Source organism: Ranitomeya variabilis, chromosome 3 (assembly GCF_051348905.1).
Source record: "Ranitomeya variabilis isolate aRanVar5 chromosome 3, aRanVar5.hap1, whole genome shotgun sequence".
Lineage (NCBI taxonomy): Eukaryota > Metazoa > Chordata > Amphibia > Anura > Dendrobatidae > Ranitomeya > Ranitomeya variabilis.
The window spans coordinates 397,701,074-397,727,169 of NC_135234.1; the positions used below are offsets into that span (position 1 = coordinate 397,701,074).

The 26,096-nt window shown below is 45.5% G+C and overlaps 1 protein-coding gene across 6 annotated transcripts in view; it reads left to right on the forward strand.

The window, feature by feature from the left end:
- Positions 1-26,096, forward strand: part of LOC143816127 (multidrug and toxin extrusion protein 2-like) — a 372,861-nt gene that overhangs the window by 121,559 nt on the left and 225,206 nt on the right. For 5 of the 6 annotated variants that reach the window (XM_077296137.1, XM_077296136.1, XM_077296139.1 and 2 more), the window contains exon 4: positions 584-652. The exons of the other annotated variant lie outside the window; for it this stretch is intronic. In XM_077296137.1, the coding sequence (XP_077152252.1) occupies positions 584-652 (69 nt within the window). The remainder of the gene's footprint in view (positions 1-583; positions 653-26,096) is intronic. 6 annotated transcript variants of the gene reach the window in all.

A 26,096-nucleotide genomic window follows, 5' to 3' on the forward strand; every position in this document is an offset into this window, starting at 1 on the left:
GTAAGCTTTTATTTCCAGCAAGGTTCTATCTCTCTTCATAGAATCCAATATTGACACTTGTCCCCTTCGCACATGGATATTTCCAGAGTTTCTGAATCTTTTGTTTATATTATGTTCTGTAGAAGGAGGAGTTTTTGCTGAGGAACATTTGTCTGAAATGGTTCCACATTTCAAAGACACAGTTGTTCACAGATTGGTGAATCTCTGACCATCATTGCTTCTGAAAGACTGCCTCTCTACCATTCTCTTTTTATACACAGTTATGTGACTTAGATCAAAATTCACAGCACAGTTGCTTTCTAGCCTTTTGTTAACCCTTGCTCAACTTTTTTTTATATTTGTTGCTGCAATCAAATTTAAATGAGTAAAGTTTTTTAAATGAAATTGAAAAATGTCTAACTTTAAACTTTTGAGATGTGAACGTTGTTCTGTTGTGAGTAAAACATGGCTATAAGAGAATTTCAGCTCATTGCATTTTTGTTTTCTTTCTATTTTTCAAAGTCTAACTTTTTAAAATTGGGGTTGTATTTGAAATTAGGCATTTTGTGCATTTGTTTCTTATTCTTTTTTTTCTTCTTCACAGATTATAAATGTAACAGGGGTATCGGTGGGTTTTGGCATGATAGCAGCGTGTGATACACTCATGTCCCAGGTATGAACAATAAAAGGTTGAACATTTTGTATACATCTAAAGCAAAACTCCAGCCAAATCTATACTTTGCCATGTGGGTGAATATGTAATTTCAATAATTTTATGAATCTGCCTCTTACCTGCCAGTTTGAATGGTCGTAGAAGTAATCCTTATATATTATTTCTAAACACTCTTTTTCGGTGATTACTTTGTATTTCCGTTCATACTGCACCCACACACACAAATGATACACCATTTGAAAGGTAAACTTGCCCCCTTCAGCAAGAAAATAGCCAAACAAGCCACACATCCACGATGTGATCACAAAATACAGTTTAGACATTAATTTTCATAAACCTGCAGTAAGGAAAAATGACCTGCAGGTGGCACCACACTACCCCAAAGCACACTACCACAAAGCTGCTTACAGACATCACAAACAAATCCTAACAGTTGCCTTGGGGGCTTTCTAGCTTGCCGAACTCCTTGCCCAGCCGATTTCAGGCACATTGGATGATTGCACTCTTCACTGCAGGTTAGTCACATATGCAAACACATTTGTAAACATGCCCTGCCTATTCAATTGCAGACTTGCTCCGTTTATACTCCACCGACACACACAAATTATACACCATTTCAAAGGTCAAATTACCTGCAGGTGGCATTTGCCTTGTGGTCTTTCCAGCTTGCCGAAGTGCCTGCCCAGCCTATTTAAGGCAAATTTGAGGATTGCACACTTCACTGCAGGTGAGTCACATATGCAAACACATTTGTAAACATGCACTGCTTTTTCGGTGATTACTTCGCCCCACACACACACAAATAATACACCATTTGAAAGGTAAACTTGCCCCCTTCAGCAAGAAAAGACACAAACAAACCACACATTCATGATTTGATGAATAAATACAGTTTAAACATCATTTTCAGAAACCTGCAGAAAAATAACAATAACCTGCAGGTGGCACCACAACCTCAAGACATTTTTTTAGCCTCTACCTATCAAACCAATTTATTGTATTACCAATCTACATATATAAATACCTCTCTGTGTTCATCATCTCATTAAATACATTAACATTTGACCAACTTGATTTTCCTGAAATTGCCTGCGTCCCCGACAACCATTGTGCGAAAATTTCACACTGGCCAACTAGTTAGTACTAGTACTAGTTGCTGCCATGTTAATAGTGAAATTTACGCTGACATATAGAACTGTATGGCCACTAGCAATAATAGTTCTTTTAGATGCAATCATTTACAAAAAAAAGCCTATATGCATGTTGGCTCTGCTTCTGGCCACATAATGGCCGCACCTTGATTCTGGCATGTGAACACAGCCTACTGTAAATCCATTTAAAGGGAACCTGTCAGCAGGATTGTGCACAGTAACCTACAGACAGTGTCAGATTGGTGCCTTTATACTGATTAAAATGATACCTTGGTTGATGAAATCCGTCTTGTGGTTGTTGTTTAATCTTTATTTTCAGTTTTGAATTAATGATATGCTCGTGATTTAGGGCGGGCCTGTGGGGAGGTCTTCATGTGGTGCTCTGCTTAGCTATTCATCTGTATGGCTTCTCACAGGTCACTGATCCTTCAGTGAACTTCCCCCTATTTTACATAATATTATATATATATATATATATATATATATATATATAATGTCACCTTCTGCAGGCAGGCGCGGCAGTGGCAGCGCCTGCGCTGCCCCATGATCGCATCTATAATGTGTATTTAATTCTTTTATTTAATGATAATAAAAATCAGTCTGAAAATGGCGCCGGGCACACCTGCGCAGTAGCAGCTATAAGCGATCCGATAGCTGCTACTGCACAGGCGACGGCAGCACCATCTTGCTAGAGAAAAAAATCCCACCTCCAATATGGCGCCGCCTGCGCAGTAGCATCTATCGGAACGCTGATAGATGCTACTAAGCAGGCATGGCCGGTGCCACCTTAGTGGAGACAATTTTTTTCTCTAGCAAGATGGCGCCGCGGGCCCCTGCGCAGTAGCATCTATCGGCAAAACTATATATGCTACTGCACAGGCAATACTATTTTGGAGGAGGCAATTTTTTTTCTCTAGCAATATGGCGCCACTGACACTTGTGCAGTAGCAGCTATCGGATCACCAATAGCTGCTACTGGGCAGGTGCGGCCGGCTACATTTTCAGGCTCATTTTTTAATGAATTTATGTATGCCATCAAATAAAAGAATGAAATACACATTATAGATGTGATCATGCTGCTGTGCAGGCGGCGGCGCCTGCCTGCTCCAGGTGATTTTTTTTTTTACAATATATATAATATTTATTATGTAAAATAATGGGAAGGTCACTGAGGGATTAGTGACCTGTCAGAAACCATACAGATGAATATTTAAGCAGGGCGCCGCATAAAGCCCCCTCTTCCCCCCCACACAGTCCTGCCCCAGAGCACGAGCATATCATTAACTCAAAACTAAAAATAAAAGTTAAATAACAACCACAAGATGGATTTCATCAGCCAAGATATCATTTTAATCAGTATAACAGCACCAACTGACACTGTCTGTATCTTACTGTGCACAATCCTGCTGACAGGTTCCCTTTAATTTAGGAAGATGGAACATCATCAAAACTTAAAGGGGTTGTGCCTCGATTACATTTAGGCCGGCGTCACACATGACGTATAAAAAAATGTCCATTTTTCAGGGCCGAGATTCACAGAAATGTTCCCCAGTGATCCGTATGTAATTCATGTGCAATGCGAGGATGCGATTTTTTTTCTCATCAAAGTATCCGTGTGGCATCCGTATGGCGAAATTTTCTCGCTGGCTTGCAAAAAGGACATATAATGGATCCATGGCCTCATATATTCGTGAAGACATATATTCACACATATATCTATATATATATAATTGGCTAAGCGGTACTTCCGTCTGTTTGTCTGTCTGAAACTTCCGTAATGGAAATCTCGCATCGCTGATTGATCGCGGCCGGCAGGCTTAGTCCGGCCGTGAATTGGCCCCTCCCTACTCTCCACCAGTCAGTGCCCCCTCCCTACTCCCCTCCAGTCAGCGCCAGTGTGTCGCCCCATCCAGGACCAACTTTTTACTATTGATGCTGCCCGTCCACCAATGCGGTCGTGAGACCGCTAAGTCATCTGGGTAATTTTGCAATGCATCACTGCGAACAGAAGCTGGCGGCAGCATCGTGCACATCGGTACAGCTTCGCTGGACGCCGGAGGGTGAGTATATAACTATTTTTTTATTTATTTATTTTTTTTTAACAGGGATATGGTGCCCACACTGCTGTATACTACGTGGTATGTGGGCTGTGTTAGATACTATGTGGGCTGGGTTATATACTGCATGGGCTGTGTTACATACTGCGTGGGCTGTGCAATATACTACGTGGGCTGTGCAATGTAATATGTGGGCTGTGCAATGTACTATGTGGGCTGTGCAATATACTGCGTGGGCTGTGCTATATATTACGTGGGTTGTGCTATACACTGTGTTCCAAATTATTATGCAAATAATATTTCCTCATATTTTCTCTAAATTACCTATCTGAATTGCAGTCATTGTTATTTTCCAGTCATCTACTATTCTAGTATAATTGCAATGTTTTGGAACAAACTACCTATGAAAACAGTATCTTTTTTTAAAAAAATAAACACTCAAAATGCATGTTCCAAATTATTATGCACAGCAGAGTTTTCAACCTTTTTTTTATTTTGAACAAAAAAATGGTCAGTTGTGAAGTTATAAGCATTATCAGCTTATTACAAAATGAAATCAAACAGTTTTCAAGTGAAAATTTTATTCTAGGTGATGTTACATTTGCACATAGGACCCCTTGTTCAAAAGAAGCGTCTGCACTCTCTCGTCCATTGAATTTGTCAGTTTTTGGATGGTTTCTGCTTCAATTGTTTTGCATGTGGACAGAATACCCTCCCAGAGCTGTTGCTTAGATGTGAACTGCCTCCCGCCATCATAGACACTCCTTTTGATGATGCTCCAGAGGTTCTCAATGGGTTGAGGTCAGGGGAAGATGGTGGCCACACCATAAGTTTGTCCTCTTTTATGCCCATAGCAGCCAGAGATGCAGATGTGTTTTTTGCAGCATGAGACAGTGCATTATCATGCATGAAAATGATCTTGCTGCGGAAAGCACGGTTCTTCCTCTTGAACCATGGCAGGAAGTGTTGTTTTAGAAACTCCACATAGATTATGGAGTTCATCTTTACCCCTTCAGGGATCATAAAGGGGCCGTCAATCTCTCTCCCCATGATTACAGCCCAAAACATTACTACACCTCCTCCTTGTTGGCGCCTTAGCCGTGTTTTCATGGGGTGTCCATCCTCCACTCCGTCCATCTGGACCATCGTGCATTGCACGACACTCATCGGTGAACAAAACAGTTTGGAAGTCAGTCTTTATGTATCGTTTGGCCCACTGGAGCCGTTTCTGCTTGTTGCAGTGGATAGAGGTGGTCGACAGGATGGCTTACGCACAGCTGCAAACCTCTGAAGGACCCTGCATCTTGTTGCTCTGGGGACGTTGGAGGCACCAGCAGCTTCAAAAACTTGTCTGCTGCTATGACAAGGCATTTTTGCAGCTGCTCTTTTAACCTTTTAACCTTATGCAATTGCCTGTTGGAAAGAGTCCTCAATTTTTCCTTATCAGCACGCACACGTGTGTGCTGGGAATCAGCTACATACTTCTTGATTGTGCGATGATCACGATGAAGTGTCTTGGCAATGTTGATTGTAGTCATGCCTTGACCTAAACACTCCACAATTTGTTGCTTCTCAGCAGCCGACACATCCTTTTTCTTTCCCATTTTGGCAAAAAATGTAGGCTGCTTAATAATGTGGAACAGCCTTCTTAAGTAGTCTTGCCTTTATTTGGACACACCTGCCAAACTAATTTGCACAGGTATCTGCAATTGCTTTCAGTGATATAAAGAGCCCTGACACACATCACCATCAATGAGTTTAAATGACAAACAAAAAATTCTAACCTTATCACTCCTAAACTCTATGTGCATAATAATTTGGAACACAGTGTATATTACGTGAGCTGTGTTATATACTACGTGGCTGCTATATACTATGTGGGCTGTGTTATATACTGCGTGGCCTGTGTTATATACTGCGTGGGCTGTGCTATATATTATGTGGGCTGTGTTATATATTATGTGGGCTTTGTTATATACTACGTGGCTGCTATATAGAACATGGCTGCTATATACTGCATGGCTGTGCTATACACTACGTGGCTGTCTGTTACGTGGGCTGTGTTATATACTATGTGGGCTGTGTTATATACTACGTGGCCTGTGTTATATACTGCACGGGCTGTGTTATATACTACGTGGGCTGTGCTATATATTACGTGGGCTGTGTTATATACTACGTGGCTGCTATATACTACGTGGCTGCTATATACTATGTGGCTGTGCTAAGCGCGACGTAGATACATACATGTTCTAGAATGCCCGATGCGTTAGAATCGGGCCACCATCTATTATATATATATATATTGTAGCATGGCTAAAGGGTGTGTAGTCGATGGGAGGTATGTGCCACATAAGTGCCTTGTTGCTGTAATGTAGCCCGGAGTATTTCTTTGTTGTATATAACCATGTATATATATATATGTGTTTCAGGACCTGTGGTGATGTCAGACCACATGGCTAATCATGTGATGGGTTACTGGGTGTGGTTAGCTCTATATAAGACAGGCTAATGCTTAACACAGGATATATATGTGTGGAGGTGCTAGCCTCCAGGGTGTGTTAAGACTCCAGGACTGAGCCTGAAGGAATGGACACTTGTTTTTTCATTTGCCTGAGCTAAAGGCTATTTGTTTTCTGTTTATGCTAACTGGTTTATGGAACAATAAACCTTTGAACTTTTGTTGGAACCTGCATCCTGAGTGTCAGCCGTCGCACCTGAGTGAGTGAAACCCCTACAATTGGTGGTAGACGTGCGGGCAGCGTTCCCAGCGGAGACGAAAAGTCTGTTATTGAATGTCCTGGGTCAAGTCTGTTGTAAGCCAGCCGGGGAAAATGGAGGAACTGCTGAAACACTTGGTCCAGTTGCAGTCACAGCAGCAAGAGACCAACAGGCAGTCGCAGTCACAGCAGCAAGAGGCTAACAGGCTGTTTATGCAGCAGTTGCAACAGAACCAGCAAGAGACCAACAAGCTGTTGATGCAGCAAATACAACAGAGCCAGCAGGAGCAACGGCAGAGCCAGCAGGAGCAACGGCAGCAGATGCAGCTTCTGGCAACCGCCATCCAGGGCAAGACGAGTGCCCCAACCCCAGGTCTGGCTGATGACACCCACGTCCGGAAGACGGTAAGACGCGCATTGCAGAAAATGACTCCCGGGGATGACGTCGAGGCCTTCCTGATGGTGTTTGAGAGGGTTGCTGAGAGGGAAAAACGTCCGCCAGAACAGTGGGCAGAGGTATTGGCGCCTTACCTGACGGGGGAACCTCAGAAGGCATACTATGATTTGACCTTGCAGGATGCCAAAGAGTATCACAAATTGAAAGCCGAGGTTCTCGCACGTTTGGGGGTGACACTAACTGTTAGGGCACAGCGAGTTCACTGCTGGGCCTATCACCGGGACAAACCGCCTCGCTCCCAAATGTTTGACCTGTTGCACCTGGTCCAGAAATGGCTACAGCCAGAGTCCTCTACGCCTGCACAGATGGTAGAACAGGTGATGATGGATCGGTTTGTGCATTCCCTCCCGAGGTCCATACAGACTTGGGTTGCCCAGGGCGATCCCCAGAATGCCGACGAACTGATCGGACTAGTCGAGAGATACCAAGGGATGGAAGGCTCCTTTGGGAGGCAGCCCATGCCGTACTGGGGGTCCCAGAAAGGTGCTGAGTCCCAAAAAGGGGTGGTGCGTCCAAGGTCACAAAGGGCGGGGGAGATGGTGCCCAAGGTCCCTACGGGTGATATTTGCTGGAGGTGCCACGGGCCAGGACATATAGCTGCCCGTTGTTCCCAGACCACTGAGCAGATGGACTGCAGCATGGGACGCCGTTGTTCATACTATGCGTATCCAGCCTGCAGTGTGAACTCTCCGCCCAACGAGGGACCTCAAGCGTGTCCCGTAAAGGTGAACGGTCGAGCAGTAACGGCACTGTTAGACTCGGGGAGCATAGTGACCCTGGTGAGGGCCACTTTCCCTCTCCACCTGCTCCCGGGAAAGAAGGTCGGAGTGCGGTGCATACATGGTGATGCAAAGGACTACCCTTTGGCCAGGGTGGACATTGAAACGGCATGTGGCACTGAGTCCCACATAGTCGGCGTCGTGCAGGACTTGTTGCACCCTATAATTATTGGCCAGGATTTATGTTTGTTTTTGGATTTGTGGGGAAAAGGTTCTGAGCTCCCTAGCAAGAGTAGGGAACCAATGAACCCTGGAAGGGTGTCGCCACACCCGGAGTCAGACAGGTTTCCTTTTTGTGTTCTGGTTGGGGATGAGGAGGAAGTGTCCCCTGCATCTGACATTCTGGAGTTAGAGGTAACCGGTGAAAATTTTGGGACTGCCCAACATAGGGACCCCACTCTGAGGGAAGCCTTTAATAATGTCACAGTTATTGACGGGGTGGTACAGGAGCCGGGGGCAGACACAAGATTTCCCCATTTTCTGATGAGTGGGGAGTTGTTGTACCGGGTCACGAAAATAAGGGGGGAGTTGGTAGAGCAGATGGTAGTGCCGGGTCCATATAGACGGAAGGTGTTGGACATGGCCCATTCACACATCTTGGGTGGACACCTAGGGGTGGAAAAAATGCAGGAATGGGTTGTGCAGAGGTTCTATTGGCCTGGGTGTCACCGGGAAATAGTGAACTACTGCAGGTCCTGCCCTACATGTCAGCTAACTGCTCCCACTCCTCATTTCCGGAACCCCCTTGTGCCCCTGCCCATTATTGAGGTGCCGTTCGAGAGAATTGCCATGGGCTTGGTTGGTCCCTTAGTTAAATCAGCCCGGGGCCATCAGTATATATTAGTCATCCTGGACTATGCCACACGCTATCCTGAGGCAATTCCTCTGAGAAATTCTTCCTCGAAGAGTATAGCCCGCGAGTTGGTCCATGTCTTTTCCCGGACAGGTCTGCCGAAGGAGATCCTGACTGACCAGGGGACACCTTTCATGAGCAAAGTGATGAGGGAGTTATGCAAAGCCCTGAAAATCTCCCAGTTGAGGACCTCGGTGTACCATCCCCAGTCAGATGGCCTTGTTGAGAGATTTAACAAGACACTGAAGAACATGCTGAGAAAAGCTATAGAGAAAGACGGTAGAGACTGGTATTGTCTCTTACCCTATCTGATGTTTTCCATTCGTGAAGTTCCACAGGCCTCCACAGGGTTCTCACCGTTTGAGCTTCTATATGGCCGACATCCACGAGGACTCCTAGATATAGCCAAGGAAACCTGGGAAGCCGAAGTCACGCCCCACAGAAGCGTCATTGAGCATGTGGCCCTGATGCAGCAGAGGATTGCAAAGGTGATGCCTATTGTGAAAGAACACCTCCTCCAGGCACAAGAAGATCAGGCCAGAGTCTACAGCCGGTCTGCAAGAGTGAGGCAGTTCAATCCGGGAGACCGAGTTCTTGTGTTAGTTCCGACGGTGGAGAGCAAGTTCTTGGCCAAATGGCAAGGGCCATATGAGGTTGTCGAGAAACTTGGTGAAGTAAATTATAAAATTCACCAACCAGGAAGACGGAAACCATTCCAAGTATACCATGTCAACCTCATCAAGCCATGGCAAGATAGAGAGCTGACAGTAACTCCATCGTTGTTAAGCAACCCAGAAGGTGAGGTTGGAGCGGTTACTATAGCGGAGACGCTATCGAAGACCCAGAAACAGCAGTGCCGGGAGTTACTCCAGAAAAACAGGGACCTGTTTTCAGAGTTGCCAGGACACACGAAGGTCATAGAGCACGAGGTCCTAACAGAGCCACATGTGCGGGTGAACGTGAAGCCCTATCGTATTCCTGAGTCTCATCGAGAAGTTATCTCCAAGGAAGTGGAGCGTATGTTGAAGCTTGGAGTCATTGAGGAATCCAAGAGCGGTTGGTCGAGCCCAATTTGTTGTGAATTCTGCTCTTGGGCTCCCTCCAGTGGTTGTAAGTGGCATTTTTGTGAATTCTGTTCTTGGGCTCCCTCCTGTGGTTTTGAGTGGTATGGCTGCTTCTGGGATTTAGCATCAGCAGCTGTTTTCACTGATCGTCTTTCTGGCTCGGCTATATTAGTCTGGCCTGTTTCCTCATTTAATGCCAGTTGTCAATTGTTCCAGCCTGGAGTCACGGCTCTTTCGATTTCCCTGACACTCTGACCAGTTCAGCAAAGCTAAGTCCTTGCTTGTCCTTTTGCAGTTCACTTGTTGTGGACTTTGTTGTTCAGCACTTTCTATGTTTTGCTCATTTGTCCAGCTTATCAGTATGAACCTATTAAGCTTAGCTGGAAGCTCTGGGCAGCAGAGTTTGCCCTCCACACCTTTAGTCAGGTGTGGAGATTTTTGCATTTCTCTGCGGTGGACTTTTTCTAGTTTTTATTACTGACCGCACAGTGTTCTGTCCTGTACTAATTCTATCTAGCTAGAAGTGGCCTCCTTTGCTAAATCTTGTTTCATACTACGTATGTAATTTCCTTCTCCTCTCAGTCATTATTTGTGGGGGGCTGTCCTATCCTTTGGGGATTTTCTCTGAGGCAAGATAGCTTTCCTGTTTCTACCTCTAGGGGTAGCTAGTTCTCCGGCTGTGACGAGGTGTCCAGGGAGTGACAGGAACATCCCACGGCTACTGCTAGTGTCTGTGTTAAGATCAGGAACTGCGGTCTGTATAGTTACCACCTGCTAAGACCTAGTCGCATGTCGCTCCTACATCACCAGATCATAACAGTACAACTGGCCAAAAATGAGCTGAATGCATCTCAAAAGAAGGAAAAGAAAAAGAGTTCTGAGCCATTTTTTTTTTCTTTAGTCTGTTTTGTCTTTTTCCTTCCTCTTAATCTCTGGGTGATTCAGGATTTGTATGCGGGCATGGATGTTCAGGGGTTGTTTTCTCATGTGGATCAGCTTGCTGTAAGAGTACAGAGTATCCAAGATTATGTTGTTCAGACTCCGGCCTTAGAGCCTAGAATTCCTACTCCGGATTTGTTTTACGGGGATAGATCTAAGTTTTTGAACTTTAAAAATAACTGCAAATTGTTTTTTGCTCTGAAACCCCGTTTCTCTGGTGACCCCATTCAGCAAGTTAAAATAGTTATTTCTCTGCTGCGTGGTGACCCTCAGGACTGGGCTTTCTCCCTTGAGTCAGGGGATCCGGCATTGCTTAATGTAGATGCATTTTTTCAATCGCTCGGATTATTGTATGACGAACCTAACTCTGTAGAGCATGCTGAGAAAACACTTTTGGCCCTGTGTCAGGGTCAGGAAGCGGCAGAATTATACTGCCATAAATTTAGAAAATGGTCTGTGCTCACTAAATGGAATGAGGATGCTCTGGCAGCAATTTTCAGAAAGGGTCTTTCTGAAGCCCTTCAGGATGTTATGGTGGGGTTCCCCACGCCTATTGATTTGAGCGAATCTATGTCTCTGGCCATTCAGATTGATCGGCGCCTGCGCGAACGCAAAGTGGTGCACCATATGGCAGCGTCCTCTGAGCAGAGACCTGAGCCTATGCAATGTGATAGGATTTTGACTAGAGCGGAACAGAGGGGATACAGACGTCAGAATCGGCTGTGTTTTTACTGTGGTGATTCTGCTCATGCTATTTCTGATTGCCCTAAGCGTATTAAGAGGGTCGCTAGTTCTGTTACCATTAGTACTGTACAGCCTAAGTTTCTCCTGTCTGTGACCCTGATTTGCTCATTGTCATCTTTTTCTGTCATGGCATTTGTGGATTCAGGCGCTGCTCTGAATTTAATGGACTTAGAATTCGCCAGGCGCTGTGGCTTTTCTTTGCAGCCTTTGCAGAGTCCTATTCCCTTGAGGGGTATTGATGCTACACCGTTGGCCAAGAATAAACCTCAGTATTGGACTCAGCTGACTATGTGCATGGCTCCAGCACATCAGGAAGATTGCCGTTTTCTGGTGTTGCATAATTTACATGATGTTGTTGTACTGGGTTTTCCATGGTTACAGGTGCACAATCCTGTGCTGGATTGGAAATCGATGTCTGTGACTAGTTGGGGTTGTCAAGGGGTACATAGTGACGTTCCTTTGATGTCAATTTCCTCTTCCCCCTCTTCTGATGTTCCTGAATTTTTGTCAGATTTCCAGGATGTATTCGATGAGCCCAAGTCCAGTTCCCTTCCTCCACATAGGGACTGTGATTGTGCTATTGACTTGATTCCTGGCTGTAAGTTCCCTAAGGGCCGACTTTTCAATCTGTCTGTGCCAGAGCATGCCGCTATGCGGAGCTATGTCAAGGAGTCTTTAGAGAAGGGGCATATTCGGCCGTCTTCGTCACCATTGGGAGCAGGATTCTTTTTTGTTGCCAAGAAGGATGGCTCCTTGAGACCCTGTATTGATTATCGCCTTCTTAATAAAATCACGGTCAAATTCCAATACCCTTTACCTTTGCTCTCTGATTTGTTTGCTAGGATTAAGGGGGCTAGTTGGTTTACCAAGATTGACCTTCGAGCGGCATATAATCTTGTTCGTATTAAACAGGGTGACGAATGGAAAACTGCATTTAATACGCCCGAAGGCCATTTTGAATACCTGGTGATGCCTTTCGGGCTTTCTAATGCTCCTTCTGTATTTCAGTCCTTTATGCATGATATTTTCCGCAATTGTCTTGATAAATTCTTGATTGTGTATTTGGATGATATTTTGATTTTTTCCAATGATTGGGAGTCTCATGTGAAGCAGGTCAGGATGGTATTCCAGATCCTTCGTGATAATGCTCTATTTGTGAAGGGGTCTAAGTGCCTATTTGGAGTTCAGAAGGTCTCTTTTTTGGGGTTTATTTTTTCTCCTTCATCTATAGAAATGGATCCTGTTAAGGTCCAAGCCATTCATGACTGGATTCAACCCACATCTGTGAAGAGCCTTCAGAAATTTTTGGGCTTTGCTAATTTTTATCGCCGTTTCATTGCCAACTTCTCTAGTGTGGTTAAACCCCTGACCGATTTGACAAAGAAAGGCGCTGATGTGACAAATTGGTCCTCTGAGGCTGTTGAGGCCTTTCAGGAGCTTAAACACCGATTTACTTCTGCCCCTGTCTTGCGTCAGCCGGATGTTTCTCTTCCTTTTCAGGTTGAGGTTGACGCTTCTGAGAAAGGGGCAGGGGCCGTTTTGTCACAGAGGAATTCTGATGGTTCCTTGATGAAGCCATGTGCCTTCTTTTCCTGAAAGTTTTCGCCTGCGGAACGCAATTATGATGTCGGCAATCGGGAGTTGTTGGCTATGAAGTGGGCATTTGAGGAGTGGCGACATTGGCTTGAGGGAGCCAAGCACCGCATTGTGGTCTTGACCGATCATAAGAATCTGATTTACCTCGAGTCGGCCAAGCGGCTGAACCCTAGACAGGCTCGGTGGTCCCTGTTTTTCTCACGTTTTGACTTTGTGGTCTCATATCTTCCGGGATCTAAGAATGTTAAGGCGGATGCCCTCTCTAGGAGTTTTTTGCCTGATTCTCCTGGAGTCCTTGAGCCGGTTGGCATTCTTAGGGAAGGGGTGATTCTGTCTGCCATCTCCCCTGATTTGCGGCAGGCGGTTCAGGAATTTCAGGCTGATAAACCTGTCCGCTGTCCTGTGGGGAAGCTGTTTGTTCCTGATAGATGGACAAGTAAGGTAATTTCTGAGGTCCATTGTTCTGTGTTGGCCGGTCATCCTGGGATTTTTGGTACCAGAGATTTGGTTGCTAGGTCCTTTTGGTGGCCTTCCTTGTCGCGGGATGTGCGTTCTTTTGTGCAGTCCTGTGGGACTTGTGCCCCGGCTAAGCCTTGCTGTTCCCGCGCTAGTGGGTTGCTTTGTCCTTTGCCTGTCCTGGAGAGGCCTTGGATGCATATTTCCATGGATTTTATTTCGGACCTTCCTGTGTCCCAGAGGATGTCTGTTATCTGGGTGGTTTGTGACCGGTTCTCTAAAATGGTCCATTTGGTGCCTTTGCCTAAATTGCCTTCCTCCTCTGATTTGGTTCCATTGTTTTTTCAGCATGTGGTTCGTTTGCATGGCATTCCGGAGAGTATTGTGTCTGACAGAGGTTCCCAGTTTGTTTCCAGGTTTTGGCGGGCCTTTTGTGCTAAGATGGGCATTAATTTGTCTTTTTCTTCGGCGTTCCATCCTCAGACAAATGGCCAAACTGAGCGAACTAATCAAACCTTGGAAACCTATTTGAGATGCTTTGTGTCTGCTGATCAGGATGATTGGGTGGCTTTCTTGCCGTTGGCCGAGTTTGCCCTTAATAATCGGGCCAGTTCGGCTACTTTGGTTTCGCCTTTCTTTTGTAATTTTGGTTTCCATCCTCGTTTTTCTTCAGGGCAGGTTGAGCCTTCTGATTGTCCTGGTGTAGATTCCGTGATGGACAGGTTACAGCAGATTTGGACTCATGTGGTAGATAGTGTTGAGCATTCCGATACTGCAAGTATCGGGTATCGGCCGATACTTGCTGTATCGGAATTTCCGATACCGAGATCCGATACTTTTGTGGTATCGGGTATCGGGTATCGCAACAACATTAATGTAATAATGTGTAAAAAAGAGAATTAAAATAAAAAATATCGCTATACTCACCTGTCCGACGCAGCCGGGACCTCAGCGAGGGAACCGGCAGCGTTGTTTGTTTAAATTTCGCGCTTTTACTTGGTTACGTGAAGTCCCGGCTTGTGATTGGTCAGGGCGGCCATGTTGCCGGGACGCGGACCAATCACAGCAAGCCGTGACGAAATTACGTCACGGCTTGCTGTGATTGGTCCGCGTCCCGGCAACATGGCCGCCATTAACCAATCACAAGCCGGGACGTCACGGGAGGCTGGACATGCGCGTATTTTGAAAAGCGCGCGTGTCCAGCCTCCAGTGACGTCCCGGCAACATGGCCGCCATTAACCAATCACAAGCCGGGACGTCACTGGAGGCTGGACACGCGCGCTGTCATGATCTCTGCGGGCAGAGATCATAGCAAGCCTATAGAGGGACAAGCTCTCGGAAGATGGAACTATACTGACCATGAACTAAGCCTGCCGCGCAACTAGAAATAGCCAGGTAGCATTTCCTATTTATTGCTAGATGCCCAGCTCTGGCCTAAGACCTAAATAGCTAGCAGAGGGAAATATAAGACCTGGCTCACCTCTAGAGAAATATTCCGAAGAAGACAGTAGCCCCCCACATATAATGACGGTGAGTTCAGATGAAACAACAAACGCAGCAGGAAAATAGTCTTAGCAAATTTGAGGTCCGCTTACTAGATAGCAGAAGACAGATAGTATACTTTCATGGTCAGCAGAAAAACACTAACAAAACACCATCCAGAGATTACCTTAAACTCTGGCATTAACTCATAACGCCAGAGTAGCAATCCCTGATCAACGAGAGCTTTCCAGACACAGTAACAAAACTTCAGCTGTGAACTGGAACAAATAGGCAAAATGAAACATGGACAAAAGTCCAACTTATCTAGTAGTTGTCAGAAGCAGGAACAAGCACTGAGAGGCATCAGATAACATTGTTGACCGGCAAGAAACCACCAGAGAAATGAGCTTAAATAGCGACACCCACTACTGATGGAACCAGGTGAAACAGGAAAGAGGATGACAAGTCCAATTCCACAAGCGGCCACCGGGGGAGCCCAGAATCCAAATTCACAACAGTACCCCCCCCTCAAGGAGGGGGCACCGAACCCTCACCAGATCCACCAGGGCGACCAGGATGAGCCCTATGGAAGGCACGAACAAGATCAGAAGCATGAACATCAGATGCATTGACCCAAGAATTATCCTCCTGGCCGTAACCCTTCCAGTTGACCAGATACTGGAGTCTCCGTCTGGAAACACGAGAGTCCAAAATTTTCTCCACAACGTACTCCAACTCACCCTCAACCAACACCGGAGCAGGAGGCTCAACTGAAGGTACAACAGGTACCTCATACCTGCGCAATAACGACCGATGAAAAACGTTATGAATGGAAAAGGACGCAGGGAGGTCCAAACGGAAAGAAACAGGATTAAGAATCTCCAATATTCTATAAGGGCCGATGAACCGAGGTTTAAACTTAGGAGAAGAGACCCTCATAGGGACAAAACGAGAAGACAACCACACCAAATCTCCAACACAAAGCCGAGAACCAACACGACGATGACGGTTGGCAAAACGCTGAGTCTTCTCCTGGGACAACTTCAAATTGTCCATAACCTGCCCCCAGATGTGATGCAATCTCTCCACCACCGCATCCACTCCAGGACAATCCGAGGATTCCACCTGACCGGAGGAAAATCGAGGGTGAAACCCCGAATTACAGAAAAACGGGGACACCAAGGTGGAAGAGCTGGCCCGATTATTGAGGGCGAACTCTGCCAATGGCAAAAAAGCAACCCAATCATCCTGGTCAGCAGAGACAAAACACCTCAGATATGTCTCCAGGGTCTGATTAGTCCGCTCGGTCTGGCCATTAGTCTGAGGGTGAAAAGCAGATGAAAAAGACAAATCTATGCCCATCCTAGCACAGAATGCCCGCCAAAATCTAGACACAAATTGGGTACCTCTGTCAGAAACAATATTCTCAGGAATACCGTGCAATCGGACAACATTCTGAAAAAACAGAGGAACCAACTCAGAAGAAGAAGGCAACTTGGGCAGAGGAACCAAATGGACCATTTTAGAGAAACGGTCACAGACCACCCAGATGACAGACATCTTCTGGGAAACAGGCAGATCTGAAATAAAATCCATCGAGATGTGTGTCCAAGGCCTCTTAGGAATAGGCAAGGGCAACAGCAGTCCGCTAGCCCGAGAACTACAAGACTTGGCCCGAGCACAAATGTCACATGACTGCACAAAGACTCGCACATCTCGTGACAGGGAAGGCCACCAGAAGGATCTTGCCACCAAATCCCTGGTACCAAAAATTCCGGGATGACCTGCCAATGCAGAAGAATGTACCTCAGAGATGACTCTACTGGTCCAATCATCCGGAACAAACAGTCTATCAGGCGGACAACGATCCGGTCTATCCGCCTGAAACTCTTGCAAGGACCGCCGCAGATCAGGAGAAACGGCCGACAAAATTACTCCCTCCCTAAGGATACCTGTGGGTTCAGCATTACCAGGAGAGTCCGGGTCAAAACTCCTAGAAAGGGCATCTGCCTTAACATTCTTAGAACCCGGTAGGTATGACACCACAAAATTAAAGCGAGAAAAAAATAAAGACCAGCGCGCCTGTCTAGGATTCAGGCGCCTGGCAGTCTCAAGATAAATCAAATTTTTGTGGTCAGTCAATACCACCACCTGATGCTTAGCCCCCTCTAGCCAATGGCGCCACTCCTCAAACGCCCACTTCATGGCCAAAAGCTCCCTATTCCCAACATCATAATTCCGCTCTGCGGGCGAAAATTTGCGAGAAAAGAAAGCACAAGGCCTAATGACGGAGCAGTCGGAACCTTTCTGCGACAACACTGCCCCAGCTCCGATCTCCGAAGCGTCAACCTCAACCTGAAAAGGCAGATTCACATCAGGCTGACGTAACACAGGGGCAGAGGCAAAACGGTGCTTAAGCTCCTGAAAGGCCTCTACAGCATGAGGGGACCAATTAGCAACATCAGCGCCATGTCTGGTCAAATCAGTCAGTGGTTTAACGACATCCGAAAAACCAGCAATAAATCGGCGGTAAAAGTTGGCAAAGCCCAAAAATCTCTGAAGACCCTTAAGAGAGGAGGGCTGAGTCCAGTCACAAATAGCTTGCACCTTGACGGGATCCATCTCAATGGAAGAGGGAGAAAAAATATACCCCAAAAAGGAAATTTTCTGGACCCCAAAAACGCACTTAGACCCCTTCACACATAAAGAATTAGACCGCAGAACCTGAAAAACTCTCCTGACCTGCTGGACATGAGAGTCCCAGTCATCAGAAAAAATCAGAATATCATCCAGATATATTATCATAAATTTATCCAGAAAATCGCGGAAAATATCATGCATAAAAGACTGGAAAACTGAAGGGGCATTAGAAAGACCAAAAGGCATGACCAAATACTCAAAGTGGCCCTCGGGCGTATTAAATGCGGTCTTCCACTCATCCCCCTGCCTGATCCGCACCAAATTATACGCCCCACGAAGATCAATTTTGGAGAACCACTTAGCACCCTCTATACGAGCAAACAAATCAGTAAGCAATGGCAATGGGTATTGGTACTTAACAGTGATCTTATTCAGAAGCCGATAATCAATACATGGTCTCAAAGAGCCGTCCTTTTTTGAGACAAAGAAAAACCCAGCTCCCAAGGGAGAAGAAGATGGACGAATATGTCCCTTTTCCAAAGACTCCTTTATATATTCCCGCATAGCAGCATGTTCCGGCACAGACAGATTAAACAAACGACCCTTTGGATATTTGCAACCCGGTATCAAATCTATGGCACAATCGCACTCACGGTGCGGAGGTAACGACCCAAGCTTGGGTTCGTCAAAGACGTCTTGATAATCAGAGAGGAACTCAGGGACTTCAGAGGGAATGGACGACGAAATAGAAACCAAAGGTAAGTCCCCATGAATACCCTTACATCCCCAGCTCAACACAGACATTGCTCTCCAGTCCAAGACTGGATTGTGAGACTGCAACCATGGCAATCCCAGTACCAAATCGTCATGTAAATTATACAGCACCAGGAAACGAATAATCTCCTGGTGATCCGGATTGATACGCATGGTTACTTGTGTCCAGTATTGTGGTTTATTATTAGCCAATGGGGTGGAGTCAATCCCCTTCAGAGGAATAAGAGTCTCCAAAGGCTCTAAATCAAAACCACAACGATTGGCAAAGGACCAATCCATAAGACTCAGAGCGGCGCCAGAGTCAACATAGGCGTCCGTGGCAATGGATGACAAAGAGCAAATCAGGGTTACAGACAAAATAAACTTAGACTGAATGGTGCCAATGGAAACAGACTTATCAAGCTTCTTTGTACGCCTAGAGCATGCTGATATAACATGAGTAGAATCCCCACAATAGAAGCACAATCCATTCTTCCGTCTAAAATTCTGTCGCTCGCTCCTGGACAGAATTCTATCACACTGCATACTTTCTGGCGTCTTTTCCATAGACACCGCCAGATGGTGCACCGGTTTGCGCTCCCGCAGACGCCTATCAATCTGAATAGCCATTGTCATGGACTCATTCAGACCTGCAGGCACAGGGAACCCCACCATAACATCCTTAACGGCATCAGAGAGACCTTCTCTGAAAGTTGCCGCCAAGGCGCACTCATTCCACTGAGTAAGCACAGACCATTTACGGAATTTTTGGCAGTAAACCTCAGCTTCGTCTTGCCCCTGAGATAGTGCCATCAAAGTTTTTTCTGCCTGAAGTTCCAAATGAGGTTCCTCATAAAGCAAGCCCAAGGCCAGAAAAAACGCATCCACATCGCGCAACGCAGGATCCCCTGCTGGCAATGAGAAGGCCCAATCTTGAGGGTCACCCCTGAGCAAGGAAATCACAATCCTAACCTGCTGAGCAGGGTCTCCAGCTGAACGAGACTTCAGGGACAAATAAAGCTTACAATTATTTCGGAAATTCTGGAAGCTAGCTCTATTCCCTGTGAAGAACTCCGGCAAAGGAATTCTCGGCTCAGATACTGGAGCATGTACCACAAAATCTTGTAAATTTTGTACTTTCGTGATGAGATTATTCAAACCCGCAGTTACACTCTGAAGATCCATTATCGTCAGGTGCACACAGAGCAATACAGAGATTAGGAGGAGAGAGAGAAAAAAGACTGCAGCAAGGCAAACTGGAGGAAAAAAAAAAAAAAAAAAAAATTCCAGCAGACTTCTAATAACTCTCCTTTCTCAACCTGGGTCTTTAACACTATATGTGGCCGGTCAAACTGTCATGATCTCTGCGGGCAGAGATCATAGCAAGCCTATAGAGGGACAAGCTCTCGGAAGATGGAACTATACTGACCATGAACTAAGCCTGCCGCGCAACTAGAAATAGCCAGGTAGCATTTCCTATTTATTGCTAGATGCCCAGCTCTGGCCTAAGACCTAAATAGCTAGCAGAGGGAAATATAAGACCTGGCTCACCTCTAGAGAAATATTCCGAAGAAGACAGTAGCCCCCCACATATAATGACGGTGAGTTCAGATGAAACAACAAACGCAGCAGGAAAATAGTCTTAGCAAATTTGAGGTCCGCTTACTAGATAGCAGAAGACAGATAGTATACTTTCATGGTCAGCAGAAAAACACTAACAAAACACCATCCAGAGATTACCTTAAACTCTGGCATTAACTCATAACGCCAGAGTAGCAATCCCTGATCAACGAGAGCTTTCCAGACACAGTAACAAAACTTCAGCTGTGAACTGGAACAAATAGGCAAAATGAAACATGGACAAAAGTCCAACTTATCTAGTAGTTGTCAGAAGCAGGAACAAGCACTGAGAGGCATCAGATAACATTGTTGACCGGCAAGAAACCACCAGAGAAATGAGCTTAAATAGCGACACCCACTACTGATGGAACCAGGTGAAACAGGAAAGAGGATGACAAGTCCAATTCCACAAGCGGCCACCGGGGGAGCCCAGAATCCAAATTCACAACAGCGCGCTTTTTAAAATACGCGCGTGTCCAGCCTCCCGTGACGTCACGGCTTGTGATTGGTTAATGGCGGCCATGTTGCCGGGACGCGGACCAATCACAGCAAGCCATGACGTAATTTCGTCACGGCTTGCTGTGATTGGTCCGCGTCCCGGCAACATGGCGCCGTGACCAATCATAAGCCGGGACGTCACTGGAGGCTGGACACGCGCGCTTTTCAAAATACGCGCATGTCCAGCCTCCCGTGACGTCACGGCTTGTGATTGGTTAATGGCGGCCATGTTGCCGGGACGCGGACCAATCACAGCAAGCCGTGACGTAATTTCGTCACGGCTTGCTGTGATTGGTCCGCGTCCCGGCAACATGGCCGCCCTGACCAATCACAAGCCGGGACCTCACGTAACCAAGTAAAAGCGCGAATTTTAAACAAACAACGCTGCCGGTTCCCTCGCTGAGGTCCCGGCTGCGTCGGACAGGTGAGTATAGCAATATTTTTTATTTTAATTCTTTCTTTTACACATTAATATGGTTCCCAGGGCCTGAAGGAGAGTTTCCTCTCCTTCAGACCCTGGGAACCATCAGGAATACCGTCCGATACTTGAGTCCCATTGACTTGTATTGGTATCGGGTATCGGTATCGGATTGGATCCGATACTTTGCCGGTATCGGCCGATACTTTCCGATACCGATACTTTCAAGTATCGGACGGTATCGCTCAACACTAGTGGTAGACAATTTGACGTTGTCTCAGGAAAAGGCTCAGCGTTTTGCTAACCGCCGTCGGTGTGTTGGTCCTCGGCTTCGTGTGGGGGATTTGGTCTGGTTATCCTCTCGTCATGTTCCTATGAAGGTTTCTTCCCCTAAGTTCAAGCCTCGGTTTATTGGTCCTTATAAGATTTCTGAGATTATCAATCCAGTGTCTTTTCGTTTGGCCCTTCCAGCCTCTTTTGCCATCCACAATGTTTTCCATAGATCTTTGTTGCGGAGATATGTGGTACCCGTTGTTCCATCTGTTGATCCTCCTGCCCCGGTGTTGGTTGAGGGGGAGTTGGAATATGTGGTTGAGAAAATTTTGGATTCTCGTTTTTCGAGGCGGAGGCTTCAGTATCTTGTCAAGTGGAAGGGTTATGGCCAAGAGGATAATTCTTGGGTGGTTGCCTCCAATGTCCATGCCCCCGATTTGGTTCGTGCTTTTCATTTGGCTCGTCCTGATCGGCCTGGGGGCTCTGGTGAGGGTTCGGTGACCCCTCCTCAAGGGGGGGGGTACTGTTGTGAATTCCGCTCTTGGGCTCCCTCCGGTGGTTGTAAGTGGCATTTTTGTGAATTCTGTTCTTTGGCTCCCTCCTGTGGTTTTGAGTGGTATGGCTGCTTCTGGGATTTAGCATCAGCAGCTGTTTTCACTGATCATCTTTCTGGCTCGGCTATATTAGTCTGGCCTGTTTCCTCATTCAATGCCAGTTGTCAATTGTTCCAGCCTGGAGTCACGGCTCTTTGGATTTCCCTGACACTCTGACCAGTTCAGCAAAGCTAAGTCCTTGCTTGTCCTTTTGCAGTTCACTTGTTGTGGACTTTGTTGTTCAGCACTTTCTATGTTTTGCTCATTTGTCCAGCTTATCAGTATGAACCTATTAAGCTTAGCTGGAAGCTCTGGGCAGCAGAGTTTGCCCTCCACACCTTTAGTCAGGTGTGGAGATTTTTGCATTTCTCTGCGGTGGACTTTTTCTAGTTTTTATTACTGACCGCACAGTGTTCTGTCCTGTACTAATTCTATCTAGCTAGAAGTGGCCTCCTTTGCTAAATCTTGTTTCATACTACGTATGTCATTTCCTTCTCCTCTCACAGTCATTATTTGTGGGGGGCTGTCCTATCCTTTGGGGATTTTCTCTGAGGCAAGATAGCTTTCCTGTTTCTACCTCTAAGGGTAGCTAGTTCTCCGGCTGTGACGAGGTGTCCAAGGAGTGACAGGAACATCCCATGGCTACTGCTAGTGTCTGTGTTAAGATCAGGAACTGCGGTCTGTATAGTTACCACCTGCTAAGAGCTAGTCGCATGTCACTCCTACATCACCAGATCATAACACCAATTGTCCTGGTCCCAAAACCTGATGGAGAGTGGAGGTTTTGCAACGACTATCGGAAGTTGAATGAGGTCTCCAAGTTTGACGCTTATCCCATGCCCCGCGTTGATGAGCTCATCGAAAGGCTTGGGCATGCCAGATATATATCCACCTTGGATTTGACAAAGGGGTATTGGCAGATCCCCATGGCACAGGAAGCCAAGGAGAAGATGGCCTTTTCGACACCTGATGGATGCTTCCAGTATGTCCGGATGCTGTTTGGCCTACAGGGAGCTCCGGCGACCTTCCAGAGGGCTATGGATAGAGTCCTTGCACCCCATAAGCCCTACGCTGCTGCGTACCTAGATGATATCGTCATCTTTAGCCCGGACTGGGAGAGTCATCTGGAGAAAGTCTAAGCGGTGTTTGATGCTCTAAGAGAGGCGGGGTTTACAATAAACCCGAAGAAGTGTGCCTTGGGTAAGGAAGAAGCTAAATACCTAGGCTATATAGTGGGTCGTGGAGAAATAAAGCCCCAAATCAGGAAAGTGGAGGCAATCCAAACATGGCCGAAACCACTCTCCAAAAAGCAAGTTAAAGCCTTTCTGGGAATCGTGGGATATTACAGGAGGTTCATCCCGAACTTCGCCACAGTGGCTGCGCCTCTGACTGATCTGCTAAAGGGGACAAAATCGGTGATGGTTAAATGGTCCGAAGAGACAGAGTCAGCCTTCCAAGAGTTGAAAGGGGCTCTATGTAAGCAGCCCAGTCGTGGAAAAAGAGTGTTTGGCCATAAAGTGGGCGGTGGACACGTTACGGTACTATCTGCTGGGTCGTAAATTCAGACTAATATCTGACCATGCCCCACTTAGATGGATGAGGGAAACAAAGTGTAGAAATGCTAGGGTCACCCGTTGGTTCTTAGCCCTGCAGGACTTCAGTATCCATGTGGAACATAGGGCCGGAAAGCTGCACGGTAATGCGGATGCCCTATCAAGAATCCCTTGTTTAGTGGAGGAAAGTGCCAAGCCCCACGGCTTTAGGCAGAGGGGGGAGGTATGTAGAATGGCTAAAGGGTGTGTAGTCGACGGGAGGTATGTGCCACATAAGTGCCTTGTTGCTGTAATGTAGCCCGGAGTATTTCTTTGTTGTATATAACCATGTATATATATGTGTTTCAGGACCTGTGGTGATGTCAGACCACATGGCTAATCATGTGATGGGTTACTGGGTGTGGTTAGCTCTATATAAGACAGTCTAATGCTTAACACAGGATATATATGTGTGGAGGTGCTAGCCTCCAGGGTGTGTTAAGACTCCAGGACTGAGCCTGAAGGAATGGACACTTGTTTTTTCATTTGCCTGAGCTAAAGGCTATTTGTTTTCTGTTTATGCTAACTGGTTTATGGAACAATAAACCTTTGAACTTTTGTTGGAACCTGCATCCTGAGTGTCAGCCGTCGCACCTGAGTGAGTGAAACCCCTACAATATATATGTATATCTTTTATATTTCATACAGAGCTAGACAGCAGAATAGCCGATAATTCAATTGTCGTTTTCTGTAAAAATCATTACAGAACCCAATAGGATATGAGACATGATTTACATACAGTAAACCATTGCATATCCGTTAGATTTTTATATCGCCCTCACTAATAATGTTAGTAGTGCGTGTGTGTGTGTATGTGTGTGTAAAATAAGACACCTATCCATTATTAATCCAATAGTATGAATGGGTTAAAAAAATTCACACACATTAAGATTAAAGTCTTTTAATGAAATAATTAAACACACAGGTTTACCATCTTTATTACACTCTCAATCCAAGCAGAGCCCTCCTTCTTCTGTAAAAAATCCAAAATAAAAAAGCAACATATGAGGTGAACTGACAGCATGGGAAAATGTTCAGAAACTCTCCCATGCTAATGAGTTCATGTCTGGTCAGATGGGGAGGCTTCGCAGGCAGCTTTTCATTTATTCCTCCATGGTTTACAGCCCGGCCGGTAACATTAGCACCGCTCTCGGTTGTAAACTATTTAACCCCATGAGATAGATTGCAGCGTGGGACATGACTGTACTGCGGACAGGTATGGGATATTGTTGCTTTTTTATTTTGGATTTTTTACAGAAGAACGAGGGCTTTGCATGTATTGTGAGTGTAATAAAGATGGTAAACCTATGTGTTTAATTATTTCATTAAAAGACTTTATTCTTAATGTGTGTGTATTTTTTAACCCATTCATACTATTGAATTAATAATGGCTAGGAGTCTTATTGACATCTCTCCATTATTAACCAGGCTTAATATTGCAAGGTGACGTTAACCCTTTATTACCCCATATGTCACCGCTACAGGGCAATGGGAAGAGAGAGGCCAAAATTTTATACACACGCATTACTAACATTATTAGTGAGGGACATATAAAAGTCTAACTGATATGCAATCGTTTACTGTATGTAAACCATGTGTCATATCCTGTAGGCTTCTGCAATGATTTTACAGAACCCGACAATTGAATTATCGGCTATTCTGCTATCTAGCTCTGCATGAAATAAATATATATATATATTATGTGTGTGTGTCAATGACTATATGTATGTATATATATATATATACTACGTGTAGACATTTATTTTATCTATTCTATTTTAACCCGTCAGTGTGATTTTACATTACACGGCACTGAATTGCCGGCTTTTCTAAAGGACACCGGTGCGTATTTCTCGCAAGTCACACTGATGGTCTGTGTGGTGTGCGAATTTTTCTCGCACCCATATACTTTCATTGGCGAGTCTCGGCCGTAATACGGTGCAAATCGCAGCATGCTGCGATTTCTCTCCACATATAATACGGCCGAGAAAACAACGGATGATGGGAGCTGCCCCATAGATTAACATTGGTCCAAGCAAATACAGGTAATTTAGCAATTTGAAACAGGGGATGTGGAGGGCACCATCATAATATCACTAACTGGGATCTACCCGGAGTATGTCATAAACAAGATATATCAAAAGAGAAAAAGAGACATACACAAAACCAGGGATCACCAAAAAGATTAATAGATATAATAAATTACAAATTTTATTATAGTCACACAAGACACATCAAACAATTAAAAACATTTAAAAACCAAAGTAGTACATACGCCAACAAGGGGGATGCCCCCCAAGATCACAAAAAGGCTTATTTCACAACGTATATGCATATAAGATACAAGAGGTATATTCAAATAACCATGTATAGCCTATATGGTCATAGAAGATATGCGGCTGCTCCAAAGAATTTAAAGTTGCTCTATAGGCATATAGTCTCTGTAACCTTTATGGTGCTAGATGAGTCATGTACATTAAATAATAGTACAAGAATAAGAAATGTGTAACCCAGCACCTGTAATGAACCCTGATACAAGTATAGTATGAAGTATCAAAAGACTGGTAACCGTGATAGTAATCTAAATACCAAAACAGGCCTAATACGATGCAAAAGGTGAGCAGACAATCAGTACACCCATGAGTCATTTGATGCGTGATAAGCACAAAAAATTCAGTGTAGAACTACAGGATAATACCTGGCCACACCTTCAGTATATAGAGAAAACATGCATGTGTACGATTTGGAGAGTCAGAAAG